Below are 16,877 nucleotides of genomic sequence, written 5' to 3'. Positions count from 1 at the left end.
CAACCCCCTCCCCCTCCCAGATCCTCATATATATATATATTTCCCCCCCTCTTCCCACTCATTGGTGTCAGTGTGGGTAGGTGATCGCGGGCGTGCACGCGCACGCGCATGCGCGCACCCGCACGCTCCCGGCACCCGGCGTGCACATTGCACTAACAGGAGCCGGATGCCGGGTAGCGATGGGCCGCCCACCCGCCTCCCAGTTGCGCTCCCACCCACCAACGAACCGGCCGCATCGCTACCGGTGCAGAGAGGGCCACAGAGTGGCTCTCTCTGCATCGGATGCTTTCTAAGGGTATTGCAGGATGCCTCAATATCGAGGCATCACTGCAATACCCTGAGAGCTGCTGGAAGCGATTGCGATCGCTTCCAGCACTCTCTTAGACAAGTGACGTACCAGGTACGTCCATTGTCACTAACTGCAAGTTTTTGCAGGACGTACCTGGTACGTCACTTGTCATTAAGGGGTTAAATAACTTTCCAGTTGACTTCTGTTATCAATTTTGCTTCCTTCTCTTGGTATCTTTTAAGAAGAAGCAGCAATGCACTCCTGGGAGCTAGATATACACATTTGTAATAGTTCAAAGTAGAAATTAGGAGCACCGGCACTGTGTAGAGTTAAAAATTCAAATTTATTTATAACACCTTAGTGTCTTTAAAAATCTGTTTCAAGTTAAGGCACAAACAAATAACAAAGGACTGTCTGATGACAACAGCCTTACATGTTTCGGCTCAAGAAGCCGTCCTCATAAGCTGCTGTCCAGTATAATAAAACTGACACTTTTAAAAGCAACAGACTAATCCAATTGGTTACAACCTGATTATCAAATATATCACACCTGTTAGTTTCTGCACATTGCAGGTATTTAACCCTTTATTTTCCCTATCTTGTATGCAATTTAGATTTACAAAGTTATACTCAAAAACCTATTTTTTGGGACAAAGGCAACAATAATTATATTTCTTGGATGTCTTATTCTATTTCTAATCTATTTAAAAGAACTATATCCACCAATTTCTCCTGTCTTATGTCTTTTGTCAGTATAATTTGGTTTCTAATTCTAGTCTTATTATATTAGAAGTGTAGTTAGTAATTTTCCTAATTTTTGTTAATTCTATTCAAAACTATTCCAGTGCTATTCAAAGTGCATAAAGGAAATTTCTGTTAGACATTATCTTTGGTAGTATATATATTTCTATTATTAAAGAGAGCCCTATAAGCACACTTAATCTATCATTGCCAAAAATTCATAAGATCATAATCTGAGTTGAAACCATTTGGAATCCTGGTTTTTAACTTAAAAATCCAAAATACTTCCTGTCTACCTAGAATTGTTTCTCTATCCCCACCATTCTTTTGTGGAAGGATTCTTTCTATGGCGGTCCATGTGAAACTGCTGGTATCTTGATTGTGAACTGTAACAAAATGTTGTACTAGTGGTGTACTGGCTAACCCAGTTTTTATAGACGAAAGATGTTCCCTTATCCTAGTTCTAACCTCTCTGATTGTTAGCCCTACATATTGTTTTTGACAATCTCTACATGTTATAAGGTAAATAATGAACGTGGACCTGCAGTTCATACACATATATTTCTGATACTCTTGTCCTGTGTGTGTGGAGATGAAGCTTGCCCCTGTGTCTACCTTTGCACAGGCCACACAATTAGTATAGTGGCATTTATACATGCCTCTTGATGTCAACCAGGATGAGTCTTGTGTCAATTCCTTACTGGGTAATTTCGTTGGTGAAACCATGTTTCCTATGCTCATATTTCTTTTATAAGCAAACCTGCAATCTTTAATATTGATATCCGCTAAGCCATCATCCGCTCTTAAGAGAGGGAGATGTTTCCTTATTATATTGCAAATTTTAGAGTACTGACTACTGTATGTGGTCACAAACAATAAGTCATTGTGATCTTATGAATTTTTGGCAATGATAGATTAAGTGTGCTTATAGGGCTCTCTTTAATAATAGAAATATATATACTACCAAAGATAATGTCTAACAGAAATTTCCTTTATGCACTTTGAATAGCACTGGAATAGTTTTGAATAGAATTAACAAAAATTAGGAAAATTACTAACTACACTTCTAATATAATAAGACTAGAATTAGAAACCAAATTATACTGACAAAAGACATAAGACAGGAGAAATTGGTGGATATAGTTCTTTTAAATAGATTAGAAATAGAATAAGACATCCAAGAAATATAATTATTGTTGCCTTTGTCCCAAAAAATAGGTTTTTGAGTATAACTTTGTAAATCTAAATTGCATACAAGATAGGGAAAATAAAGGGTTAAATACCTGCAATGTGCAGAAACTAACAGGTGTGATATATTTGATAATCAGGTTGTAACCAATTGGATTAGTCTGTTGCTTTTAAAAGTGTCAGTTTTATTATACTGGACAGCAGCTTATGAGGACGGCTTCTTGAGCCGAAACATGTAAGGCTGTTGTCATCAGACAGTCCTTTGTTATTTGTTTGTGCCTTAACTTGAAACAGATTTTTAAAGACACTAAGGTGTTATAAATAAATTAGAATTTTTAACTCTACACAGTGCCGGTGCTCCTAATTTCTACTTTGAACTACTATTGAACTTTACCCACAGTGAGCACGGCAGCTTTGTTTTGAAGCGGTTTCAGGACTATTCCTATCTGGTAAATCATTCCGGAATAAGCAAAGGCAGAGGTGAGCAGACGTCATCAGACGCATCAGAGGCGTAACCGCGCCCCCTATTGCGACGAGCTGAGGAGGGTATGGCAGGCTGAATGGAGAACGCTGAGGAGTACTAGAAAGTACCGGCCAAGATCCGAGAGAGGATTGTTGCAGCGTCGGAACCATAGCCTCTACCCAGGGACCGGCAGGCAGACACGAGGGGCACGGTAAGGTAACCCTTATCCACTTTAAGGAACTTTAACCATTATTATTATTGCTATGAACACACGCTCCTAAACTTACCTCTGCTTGAGCTATAAGCCACGTTTGGTAACTTTAAATATACCAGCTTTATATATACCAGCTTTTGCCACGGATGTTTTTTGCGGTTTAATCTTGGTTGAACATTTGTTTAATACACATTTGTAAGCCAATAAAACTAAGCATACAAGTTCAGCCACCAATCAGCAGGATTGGTGGCTGAACCAAACAAAGGATACAAAGAGAATTAAGCAAATTAGATAATAGAAGTACATTGAAAAGTTGTTTAAAATTGTATGCTCTATCTGAATCATGAAAGAAAAAAGTTGGGCTTCTTGTCCCTTTAAGTGTCTGAGAAAAAGGATATTACTATTTCAAGAAAAAAGGGACCCATCTAAATATACCATTAAAGGGACACTCAGGTCAAATAAAATTTTTATGATTCAGATACAGCATAATTTTAAACAACTTTCCAATTTACTTCCATTAAAAAAATGTGCACATTCTTTTATATTTACACTTTTTGAGTCACCAGCTCCTACTGAGCATGTGCAAGAATTCACAGACTATACGTATATGCATTTGTGATTGGCTGATTGCTATCACATGGTACAGGGGGAGTGGAAATATACATAACTTTGAAATTTGTTAGAAAAAAAATCTACTACTTGTTTGAAATTCAGAGTAAATGCTATTGTATTGTCTTGTTATCTTGCATTTGTTGATTATGCAAATCTACTGTGTTGACTGGATCTTTAAAAAAAGAACACTTGGTGGTGTGATTTTGTATTTTTTATTTTCTATCCGTGATTTCCACAATGAATGAAAACCTAATATCATATTTGTAGCTATTTAAGCTGCTATAAAATATAACTAAATGACTTACTTTTGCAGTGCCTCTAGCACAGTTATTTACACAGTATATTATGCATTAGTCTTACCTCTTTCGGTCATTATATAATCTGTTAATCCGATCCCATTCGGCATTCAGCTGGGTCAAAGAGTCTCCAATCTGCACAACCTCAGATCCTGATGCTTCCAAGATGGCGTCAGGTTGTTTCTCGTGAATAGCTGCAATCTGCTCTCCTAGTCCGTCAAGTACGTCTTTGATGTTCTACGGAAAAAATAAATAAATCCTGAATTAAAGGTACAGTCTACACTAGAATTTGTATTGTTTAAAAAGATAGATAATCCATTTATTACTCATTCCCTAGTTTTGCATAACCAACACAGTTATCTTAATATTCTTTTTACATCTGTGATTACCTTGTATCTAAGCCTCTTCAAGCTGCCCCCTTATTTCAGTTCTTTTGACAGACATCCATTTTAGCCAATCAGAGCTGGCTCCATGTATCTTTATCTATATGACACACATGAACTGACACCCTCTAGTGGTGAAAAACTGTCAAAATGCCCTGAGAGAAGGGGCGGCCTTCAAGGACTTAGAAATTAGCATATAAACCTCCTAGGTTTAGCTCTCAACTAAGAATACCAAAAGAACAAAGCAAAATTGGTGATAAAAGTAAATTGGAAAATTGTTTAAAACTACTTTCTCTAATCTGAATCATGAAAATTTATTTTGGACTAGACTGTCCCTTTAATACATTTAAAATAGGACTACTTTTCCCCCTTCATCACATTCATTGCAAACATTTTTCATACACAAATGTAACAATGCACAGCACGTTAATTTGGAACTTGTAAAACCCTATAATTGAAAGGTTGAGGATAATTGCACCAGAATAAAATTGGTTAGATGTGAGCATTGAGAATATTAACCAAAGGCCTAAACACAACTTAAATTCAAACGTGATCCCAGCATAAATGCAGATAGTATATATTTATAATCAAACCAGAGTATACATGACAAGCTAGGTATCATTTTCTTATACATTAGTTAAAAAAATAAATAACAGAATTTATGTTTACCTGATAAATTACTTTCTCCAACGGTGTGTCCGGTCCACGGCGTCATCCTTACTTGTGGGATATTCTCTTCCCCAACAGGAAATGGCAAAGAGCCCAGCAAAGCTGGTCACATGATCCCTCCTAGGCTCCGCCTACCCCAGTCATTCGACCGACGTTAAGGAGGAATATTTGCATAGGAGAAACCATATGATACCGTGGTGACTGTAGTTAAAGAAAATAAATTATCAGACCTGATTAAAAAACCAGGGCGGGCCGTGGACCGGACACACCGTTGGAGAAAGTAATTTATCAGGTAAACATAAATTCTGTTTTCTCCAACATAGGTGTGTCCGGTCCACGGCGTCATCCTTACTTGTGGGAACCAATACCAAAGCTTTAGGACACGGATGATGGGAGGGAGCAAATCAGGTCACCTAGATGGAAGGCACCACGGCTTGCAAAACCTTTCTCCCAAAAATAGCCTCAGAAGAAGCAAAAGTATCAAACTTGTAAAATTTGGTAAAAGTGTGCAGTGAAGACCAAGTCGCTGCCCTACATATCTGATCAACAGAAGCCTCGTTCTTGAAGGCCCATGTGGAAGCCACAGCCCTAGTGGAATGAGCTGTGATTCTTTCGGGAGGCTGCCGTCCGGCAGTCTCGTAAGCCAATCTGATGATGCTTTTAATCCAAAAAGAGAGAGAGGTAGAAGTTGCTTTTTGACCTCTCCTTTTACCGGAATAAACAACAAACAAGGAAGATGTTAGTCTAAAATCCTTTGTAGCATCTAAATAGAATTTTAGAGCGCGAACAACATCCAAGTTGTGCAACAAACGTTCCTTCTTCGAAACTGGTTTCGGACACAGAGAAGGTACGATAATCTCCTGGTTAATGTTTTTGTTAGAAACAACTTTTGGAAGAAAACCAGGTTTAGTACGTAAAACCACCTTATCTGCATGGAACACCAGATAAGGAGGAGAACACTGCAGAGCAGATAATTCTGAAACTCTTCTAGCAGAAGAAATTGCAACCAAAAACAAAACTTTCCAAGATAATAACTTAATATCAACGGAATGTAAGGGTTCAAACGGAACCCCCTGAAGAACTGAAAGAACTAAGTTGAGACTCCAAGGAGGAGTCAAAGGTTTGTAAACAGGCTTGATTCTAACCAGAGCCTGAACAAAGGCTTGAACATCTGGCACAGCTGCCAGCTTTTTGTGAAGTAACACAGACAAGGCAGAAATCTGTCCCTTCAGGGAACTTGCAGATAATCCTTTTTCCAATCCTTCTTGAAGGAAGGATAGAATCTTAGGAATCTTAACCTTGTCCCAAGGGAATCCTTTAGATTCACACCAACAGATATATTTTTTCCAAATTTTGTGGTAAATCTTTCTAGTTACAGGCTTTCTGGCCTGAACAAGAGTATCGATAACAGAATCTGAGAACCCTCGCTTCGATAAGATCAAGCGTTCAATCTCCAAGCAGTCAGCTGGAGTGAGACCAGATTCGGATGTTCGAACGGACCTTGAACAAGAAGGTCTCGTCTCAAAGGTAGCTTCCATGGTGGAGCCGATGACATATTCACCAGATCTGCATACCAAGTCCTGCGTGGCCACGCAGGAGCTATCAAGATCACCAACGCCCTTTCCTGATTGATCCTGGCTACCAGCCTGGGGATGAGAGGAAACGGCGGGAATACATAAGCTAGTTTGAAGGTCCAAGGTGCTACTAGTGCATCCACTAGAGCCGCCTTGGGATCCCTGGATCTGGACCCGTAGCAAGGAACTTTGAAGTTCTGACGAGAGGCCATCAGATCCATGTCTGGAATGCCCCACAGTTGAGTGACTTGGGCAAAGATTTCCGGATGGAGTTCCCACTCCCCCGGATGCAATGTCTGACGACTCAGAAAATCCGCTTCCCAATTTTCCACTCCTGGGATGTGGATAGCAGACAGGTGGCAGGAGTGAGACTCCGCCCATAGAATGATTTTGGTCACTTCTTCCATCGCCAGGGAACTCCTTGTTCCCCCCTGATGGTTGATGTACGCAACAGTTGTCATGTTGTCTGATTGAAACCGTATGAACTTGGCCCTCGCTAGCTGAGGCCAAGCCTTGAGAGCATTGAATATCGCTCTCAGTTCCAGAATATTTATCGGTAGAAGAGATTCTTCCCGAGACCAAAGACCCTGAGCTTTCAGGGATCCCCAGACCGCGCCCCAGCCCATCAGACTGGCGTCGGTCGTGACAATGACCCACTCTGGTCTGCGGAAGGTCATCCCTTGTGACAGGTTGTCCAGGGACAGCCACCAACAGAGTGAGTCTCTGGCCCTCTGATTTACTTGTATCCTCGGAGACAAGATTGTATAGTCCCCATTCCACTGACTGAGCATGCACAGTTGTAATGGTCTTAGATGAATGCGCGCAAAAGGAACTATGTCCATTGCCGCTACCATCAAACCTATCACTTCCATGCACTGCGCTATGGAAGGAAGAGGAACGGAATGAAGTATCCGACAAGAGTCTAGAAGTTTTGTTTTTCTGGCCTCTGTCAGAAAAATCCTCATTTCTAAGGAGTCTATTATTGTCCCCAAGAAGGGAACCCTTGTTGACGGAGATAGAGAACTCTTTTCCACGTTCACTTTCCATCCGTGAGATCTGAGAAAGGCCAGGACAATGTCCGTGTGAGCCTTTGCTTGAGGAAGGGACGACGCTTGAATCAGAATGTCGTCTAAGTAAGGTACTACAGCAATGCCCCTTGGTCTTAGCACAGCTAGAAGGGACCCTAGTACCTTTGTGAAAATCCTTGGAGCAGTGGCTAATCCGAAAGGAAGCGCCACGAACTGGTAATGCTTGTCCAGGAATGCGAACCTTAGGAACCGATGATGTTCCTTGTGGATAGGAATATGTAGATACGCATCCTTTAAATCCACCGTGGTCATGAATTGACCTTCCTGGATGGAAGGAAGAATTGTTCGAATGGTTTCCATTTTGAACGATGGAACCTTGAGAAACTTGTTTAAGATCTTGAGATCTAAGATTGGTCTGAACGTTCCCTCTTTTTTGGGAACTATGAACAGATTGGAGTAGAACCCCATCCCTTGTTCTCCTAATGGAACAGGATGAATCACTCCCATTTTTAACAGGTCTTCTACACAACGTAAGAATGCCTGTCTTTTTATGTGGTCTGAAGACAACTGAGACCTGTGGAACCTCCCCCTTGGGGGAAGCCCCTTGAATTCCAGAAGATAACCTTGGGAGACTATTTCTAGCGCCCAAGGATCCAGAACATCTCTTGCCCAAGCCCGAGCGAAGAGAGAGAGTCTGCCCCCCACCAGATCCGGTCCCGGATCGGGGGCCAACATTTCATGCTGTCTTGGTAGCAGTGGCAGGTTTCTTGGCCTGCTTTCCCTTGTTCCAGCCTTGCATTGGTCTCCAAGCTGGCTTGGCTTGAGAAGTATTACCCTCTTGCTTAGAGGACGTAGCACTTTGGGCTGGTCCGTTTCTACGAAAGGGACGAAAATTAGGTTTATTTTTGGCCTTGAAAGGCCGATCCTGAGGAAGGGCATGGCCCTTACCCCCAGTGATATCAGAGATAATCTCTTTCAAGTCAGGGCCAAACAGCGTTTTCCCCTTGAAAGGAATGTTAAGTAGCTTGTTCTTGGAAGACGCATCAGCTGACCAAGATTTCAACCAAAGCGCTCTGCGCGCCACAATAGCAAACCCAGAATTCTTAGCCGCTAACCTAGCCAATTGCAAAGTGGCGTCTAGGGTGAAAGAATTAGCCAATTTGAGAGCATTGATTCTGTCCATAATCTCCTCATAAGGAGGAGAATCACTATCGAACGCCTTTACCAGCTCATCGAACCAGAAACACGCGGCTGTAGCGACAGGGACAATGCATGAAATTGGTTGTAGAAGGTAACCCTGCTGAACAAACATCTTTTTAAGTAAACCTTTTTTATCCATAGGATCTTTGAAAGCACAACTATCTTCTATGGGTATAGTGGTGCGTTTGTTTAAAGTGGAAACCGCTCCCTCGACCTTGGGGACTGTCTGCCATAAGTCCTTTCTGGGGTCGACCATAGGAAACAATTTTTTAAATATGGGGGGAGGGACGAAAGGAATACCGGGCCTTTCCCATTCTTTATTTACAATGTCCGCCACCCGCTTGGGTATAGGAAAAGCTTCTGGGAGCCCCGGGACCTCTAGGAACTTGTCCATTTTACATAGTTTCTCTGGGATGACCAACTTGTCACAATCATCCAGAGTGGATAATACCTCCTTAAGCAGAATGCGGAGATGTTCCAACTTAAATTTAAACGTAATCACATCAGGTTCAGCTTGTTGAGAAATGTTCCCTGAATCAGTAATTTCTCCCTCAGACAAAACCTCCCTGGCCCCATCAGACTGGTTTAGGGGCCCATCAGAACCATTATTATCAGCGTCGTCATGCTCTTCAGTATCTAAAACAGAGCAGTCGCGCTTACGCTGATAAGTGTGCATTTTGGCTAAAATGTTTTTGACAGAATTATCCATTACAGCCGTTAATTGTTGCATAGTAAGGAGTATTGGCGCGCTAGATGTACTAGGGGCCTCCTGAGTGGGCAAGACTCGTGTAGACGAAGGAGGGAATGATGCAGTACCATGCTTACTCCCCTCACTTGAGGAATCATCTTGGGCATCATTGTCATTGTCACATAAATCACATTTATTTAAATGAGAAGGAACTCTGGCTTCCCCACATTCAGAACACAGTCTATCTGGTAGTTCAGACATGTTAAACAGGCATAAACTTGATAACAAAGTACAAAAAACGTTTTAAAATAAAACCGTTACTGTCACTTTAAATTTTAAACTGAACACACTTTATTACTGCAATTGCGAAAAAATATGAAGGAATTGTTCAAAATTCACCAAAATTTCACCACAGTGTCTTAAAGCCTTAAAAGTATTGCACACCAAATTTGGAAGCTTTAACCCTTAAAATAACGGAACCGGAGCCGTTTTTAACTTTAACCCCTTTACAGTCCCTGGTGTCTGCTTTGCTGAGACCCAACCAAGCCCAAAGGGGAATACGATACCAAATGACGCCTTCAGAAAGTCTTTTCTATGTATCAGAGCTCCTCACACATGCGACTGCATGTCATGCCTCTCAAAAACAAGTGCGCAACACCGGCGCGAAAATGAGGCTCTGCCTATGATTTGGGAAAGCCCCTAAAGAGAAAGGTGTCTAAAAAAGTGCCTGCCGATATAATCTTATCAAAATACCCAGATTAAATGATTCCTCAAGGCTAAATATGTGTTAATAATGAATCGATTTAGCCCAGAAAAAGTCTACAGTCTTAATAAGCCCTTGTGAAGCCCTTATTTACAATCTTAATAAACATGGCTTACCGGATCCCATAGGGAAAATGACAGCTTCCAGCATTACATCGTCTTGTTAGAATGTGTCATACCTCAAGCAGCAAGAGACTGCTCACTGTTCCCCCAACTGAAGTTAATTCCTCTCAACAGTCCTGTGTGGAACAGCCATGGATTTTAGTAACGGTTGCTAAAATCATTTTCCTCATACAAACAGAAATCTTCATCTCTTTTCTGTTTCTGAGTAAATAGTACATACCAGCACTATTTTAAAATAACAAACTCTTGATTGAATAATAAAAACTACAGTTAAACACTAAAAAACTCTAAGCCATCTCCGTGGAGATGTTGCCTGTACAACGGCAAAGAGAATGACTGGGGTAGGCGGAGCCTAGGAGGGATCATGTGACCAGCTTTGCTGGGCTCTTTGCCATTTCCTGTTGGGGAAGAGAATATCCCACAAGTAAGGATGACGCCGTGGACCGGACACACCTATGTTGGAGAAATATATGTTTTATATAACACTTAAAGGGAAACTGAACCCAATTTTTTTCTTTCATGATTCAGATAGAGCATGCAATTTTAAGCAACTTTCTAATTTACTTCTATTATCAATTTTTCTTCGTTTTCTTGCTATCTTTATTTAAAAAAGAAGACATCTAAGCTAAGGAGCCAGCAAATTTTTGATTCAGAACCATGGACAGCACTTGATTATTGGTGCTGTCCAATCAGCAAGAACAACCCAGGTTGTTCACCAAAAATGAGCCGGCATCTAAACTTACATTCTTGCTTTTCAAATAAACATACCAAGAGAATGAAGAAAATTTTATAATAGGAGTAAATTAGAAAGTTGCTTAAAATTGCATGCTCTATCTGAATCACGAAATAAAAAAATTGGGTTCAGTGTCCCTTTAACCCTTTGAGTGCTAATGATGGCTCTGAGTCGTCACAGAGTTTCTCACTCTGGTGCTAATGACGGCTCAGAGCCGTCATGAGCACTCTCCCACCTTGAGGGAGATCTGGGGGCTCCTAACTGCTTCTACCCCGGCGATCGTGCCTGTAGAGTGACAGGCATCGTCATCACGTAATTGCGCGGTGATGTCACGTGCAATTACGTGATGACGTCACCGCGCAACTTTATTTATACTTAACAATGTTAAGTATAGGAGGAGGGGGCATGCTGCTTAGAAGCCTGTATCTCAGGCATCTAAGCAGCTACAGACCCCCAAGACCCATTGTTGGAAAGGTAATCGCCTAACCTTTCCAACAGTGTAAGTCTTGGGGGTCTGTAGAAAAAAAAAAAGTTAAAAATGTTTTTTACAAAAATTTAAAAAATAAAAAAATTAAAATAAAATATTAGCACCCAGGTGGGAAATGGCTTAGCAGCCAAAGGGTTAAAGAGATATGAAACCCAATTTTTTTCATTCATAATACAGATAGAGCATACAATTTTAAACGACTTTCCAATTGACTTCTATTATGTAATTTATTTTGTTCTCTTGGTATCTTTTGTTGAAATGGATACCTATGTAAGCTCAGAAGCTGCTGATTGGTGGCTGCACACATATGTCTCATTTTATTGGTTCACCAGATGATGCTCACAGTAGTGCTTTGCTGCTTCTTTAGCAAAGGATACCAAGAGAATGAAGCAAATTTGATAATAGAAGTAAATTGGAAAGTTGTTTAAAATGGCATGTTCTATCAGAATCATGAAAGAAAATGTTTGTGTTTCATGTCCCTTTAATAGATCAGACAGAATCATCATTGTAGTAACAATAGATAGATAGATAGATAGATAGATAGATAGATAGATAGATGTACTTTCACATGCAAGCTCTTTCAAGTTTGGAATATATTGCATGCTTATAATTATAAGTTTTTCTTCACTAATTGATATTCTTTACCTTTAGTGAATCCTCCTGCACAGAGAAGTTCTCATATTCTCCACTGCTCAGCTCTGGCGCATTCAGCAACAGTTCGGCATCTGCTATGGAGAGTAGGGCTTTGTTTATCTCTACTAGATAATCAGAGGGCAGTAAGGCAGGAGAGAGCCCTGCTGTATAACTGCTATCGTCCAGCTGCTGGTCTGTAACATCCTATAAAGTGAAACGCGTTAGTATTTTTCATTACTAATGACTGCACAAGCACATTATATTAAACATCTGACTGTGGCTGCAAACTCAGTAATGTTAACGGTAATTTAATATTAATGCCAGTTCTGAATACATAGCAAATGTTTTAAAATGTTTATGTTATCTCCCTTGCGATGGCCAATCAGGGACAGATATACCCTGTCCCCTCTACAAGGAATTTCCAGGCTTCTGCATATTTTAGTTCTAGAATTTGGTCACCATTTTAATCCTTTATAGTTTATCGTATTATAACTTTAGATTCAGTGCTTCTCGGCTTCTTTTTTTTAGCTCTTTTCGATTCATCACAAGTACCACTGTTTTAGCTAGTTAAAGGGATGGGAACATTTATTAAAATTAACTATTTGATTTTTAAGGCCCAATTTAGTCTAATAATTGTCACTTTAATGTTCTCACACTATGTTTTTTATGCATATAATTTACCCGCTTGAGTGCTAACCCTCTGTACGCTCCCCTGCACAAGCAGCTTTTCCCTGAACTTGGCAGCAGATGGTGGGGCCATTCAGAAGCTACCAACCAAACACACATGGGTTAAACAGCCATTTGGTCCATATGCGTGTTTTCTACGTGTAAAGGAAAATTACAAATGGCTGTGCCACCTTTGTTTGCCTCTCAATTTATTTGGTTAAAATCTATCATGTGTAGCTGTAGGTTAAAGGGACAGTTAAGTCATATTTCAACATTTATGATTTATGTAGAACATACAATTTTAAACAACTTTACAATTTACTTCTATTATTTAATTTGCTTCCTTCTCTTTTTGTCCTTTGCTGAAAGGGTTATCTAGGAAAGCACAGGAGCAGCAAAGAACCTAGGTTCTAGCTGCTAATTGGTGGCTGCATATATATACGGATTGTCATTGGCTCACCCATGTGTTCAGTTAGAAACCAGTAGTGCATTGCTGCTCCTTCAACAAATGATACCAAGAGAATTAAACACATTTTATAATATAAGTAAACTGGAAAGTTGTTTAAAATTGTATGTGCTACCTAAATCATGACAGAAAAAAGTTGGATTTCATGTCCCTTTAAGATGTCAGGTAAAAAGAGACCTTGCAGCAGTTACTGGGCTTATCACCATTCCATGCCAGTAATTGGTGAGTCACACAGGTAAGTGATTTAGGACTGCAGTCCTGAAGGTATAAAAGAGGTGATCGATGACTACTGTAAATGTTGCGTTATACAGAGCACATGTGATAAACATTTTTTCTCTGTGGAAAGGAATCACAAAGACAAAGGCGCCTTCTAGTGTAATACAGTTGGAGCAAGTGGAATAATGTGAATGCCAAATGGATACTCACAGATGTAGCAGCGCTCCGTCAGCATTCACATTATTCCACACATTATCACATCACATTATTCCACACATTATCACATCACATTATTCCACACATTATCACATCACATTATTCCACACATTATCACATCACATTATTCCACACATTATCACATCACATTATTCCACACATTATCACATCACATTATTCCACACATTATCACATCACATTATTCCACACATTATCACATCACATTATTCCACACATTATCACATCACATTATTCCACACATTATCACATCACATTATTCCACACATTATCACATCACATTATTCCACACATTATCACATCACATTATTCCACACATTATCACATCACATTATTCCACACATTATCACATCACATTATTCCACACATTATCACATCACATTATTCCACACATTATCACATCACATTATTCCACACATTATCACATCACATTATTCCACACATTATCACATCACATTATCACATCACATTATCACATCACATTATTCCACACATTATCACATCACATTATTCCACACATTATCACATCACATTATTCCACACATTATCACATCACATTATCACATCACATTATTCCACACATTATCACATCACATTATTCCACACATTATCACATCACATTATCACATCACATTATTCCACACATTATCACATCACATTATCACATCACATTATTCCACACATTATCACATCACATTATTCCACACATTATCACATCACATTATTCCACACATTATCACATCACATTATTCCACACATTATCACATCACATTATCACATCACATTATCACATCACATTATCACATCACATTATCACATCACATTATCACATCACATTATCACATCACATTATCACATCACATTATCACATCACATTATCACATCACATTATCACATCACATTATTCCACACATTATCACATCACATTATTCCACACATTATCACATCACATTATCACATCACATTATCACATCACATTATTCCACACATTATCACATCACATTATCACATCACATTATCACATCACATTATTCCACACATTATCACATCACATTATCACATCACATTATTCCACACATTATCACATCACATTATCACATCACATTATCACATCACATTATCACATCACATTATTCCACACATTATCACATCACATTATTCCACACATTATCACATCACATTATCACATCACATTATCACATCACATTATCACATCACATTATCACATCACATTATTCCACACATTATCACATCACATTATTCCACACATTATCACATCACATTATTCCACACATTATCACATCACATTATCACATCACATTATCACATCACATTATCACATCACATTATCACATCACATTATCACATCACATTATCACATCACATTATTCCACACATTATCACATCACATTATTCCACACATTATCACATCACATTATTCCACACATTATCACATCACATTATTCCACACATTATCACATCACATTATTCCACACATTATCACATCACATTATTCCACACATTATCACATCACATTATTCCACACATTATTCCACACATTATCACATCACATTATTCCACACATTATCACATCACATTATTCCACACATTATCACATCACATTATTCCACACATTATCACATCACATTATTCCACACATTATCACATCACATTATTCCACACATTATCACATCACATTATTCCACACATTATCACATCACATTATTCCACACATTATTCCACACATTATCACATCACATTATTCCACTTGCTCCAACTGTATTACACTAGGAGCCGCCTTTGTCTTTGCGAATCCTTTCCACAGAGAAAATTTGTATCCAGACCATCTATGTGACAAAGAGCTGACTCCAGTATTTGGGTACATAATCAACATCATCTGTATTACATAGGAGGATCATCTCACACCAAAGAGACTGTGTTTTATTGAGGATATCCCTGAGGACTGAGTCCTATACAGCTAAGATCCAATAGGACTTTTATTTTATCCTTTTATATTCACATATCATCAATTTTATTTGTGATTTATTGATATATACTGTGTGCATTTGGCTTTTGGGTTTTTATTTTTTGTTGAATTCATTGTGCTCACTTTTTTACTATTATCAGATTTGGGCGAATATCAGCATAGGCCCAGTCCCACAACACATTAGTGCTTAATTCATTCGTTTATTCATATATAGTGTTTCAACTTGTGGGCTATACCAGAGATTATTTTATATCTTCGTTTTTTGGCTTTGCTCCCCCTAGAATTGCCATCTAGTTTTGTGTAATAGGTACATGTGATAAACATACTGGGCTTTGGTTCTGTGATCCCACATAAATAGCAAACTGCTTCTCAATGTCTTCCCATCGTTCCTTAACTTTCCAGCCATCGTCTTCGTGTGGTGCATCTTGCTGAGAGATGGTACTTTTCTCCTGCAAAGCAATGAATTCTTCCCGGTGGTCCTCGAGTTCTTGGAGTAGTTCCTATTAAGTTAAGCAATCCACATCAATAAACAGATAAACGTTTTCGTGAACCATATTTTTTGTTTTGTAAAGCAGACAATATACACAAAACATTTTTTTTTTACAATCTGATTTTAATCTCAGATTGTTTAAAAATGAAAAGTAACTTAAACAGATATAAACCCATGTATCAGCAATTCATAAAATGAACAATAAACCAACATTAGCTAATGACAATGAAACAACATTGCAATATATATTAATATTTTTTTCCCTAGAGAAACTACAGCACATAATTTGTATTCAACAAAATGACTAAACCAGCTTCATATACTACACAGTGATTGTTTAGAATTGTGAACGAACTCACAGTTATTATTGGGCAACATCAAGGGAAATACATCATGGAGCTGAATCAGACAATTTGCAGCATACTTAGGATACAGAATTTGCTTTTTTGGCCTCTCTATGTTTTTACAGCAAAAGCAAGCAAAAAAAAAAAAAGTGTGAATAATGCAATGTTGTTTGAATAGGAACTATTACTTTATTATTATTATACTTACAGAACTAGATGTTAAACTATTGACACTCTATTATATATTTTATACCATTTTGGTTAAAGGACCAGTCAATACAGTAGATTTGCATAATCAACAAATGCATGATAAGAATAAAAATGCAATAGCACTCAGTCTGAACTTTACATGAGTAGTAGATTTTTTAAAATAAATTGCAAAGTTATGTCT

The 16,877-nt window shown here is 38.9% G+C and overlaps 1 protein-coding gene across 5 annotated transcripts in view; it reads right to left on the bottom strand.

Annotated features, from left to right (window-relative positions):
• The window catches only part of UTRN (utrophin), a 1,395,536-nt gene that overhangs the window by 878,710 nt on the left and 499,949 nt on the right, over positions 1-16,877 (bottom strand). For all 5 annotated transcript variants that reach the window (XM_053711837.1, XM_053711835.1, XM_053711836.1 and 2 more), the window contains 3 exons: positions 15,979-16,152; positions 12,096-12,287; positions 3,868-4,040 (listed from right to left, as the gene is read on the bottom strand). In XM_053711837.1, coding sequence (XP_053567812.1) covers positions 3,868-4,040; positions 12,096-12,287; positions 15,979-16,152 — 539 coding nt within the window. The remainder of the gene's footprint in view (positions 1-3,867; positions 4,041-12,095; positions 12,288-15,978; positions 16,153-16,877) is intronic.

The sequence above is a fragment of the Bombina bombina genome, chromosome 4 (genome assembly GCF_027579735.1).
Source record: "Bombina bombina isolate aBomBom1 chromosome 4, aBomBom1.pri, whole genome shotgun sequence".
In the NCBI taxonomy this organism is placed as follows: Eukaryota; Metazoa; Chordata; class Amphibia; order Anura; family Bombinatoridae; genus Bombina; species Bombina bombina.
Note: the sequence above shows the minus strand (reverse complement) of the source record. Positions and strands in the feature narration are given on the sequence as shown.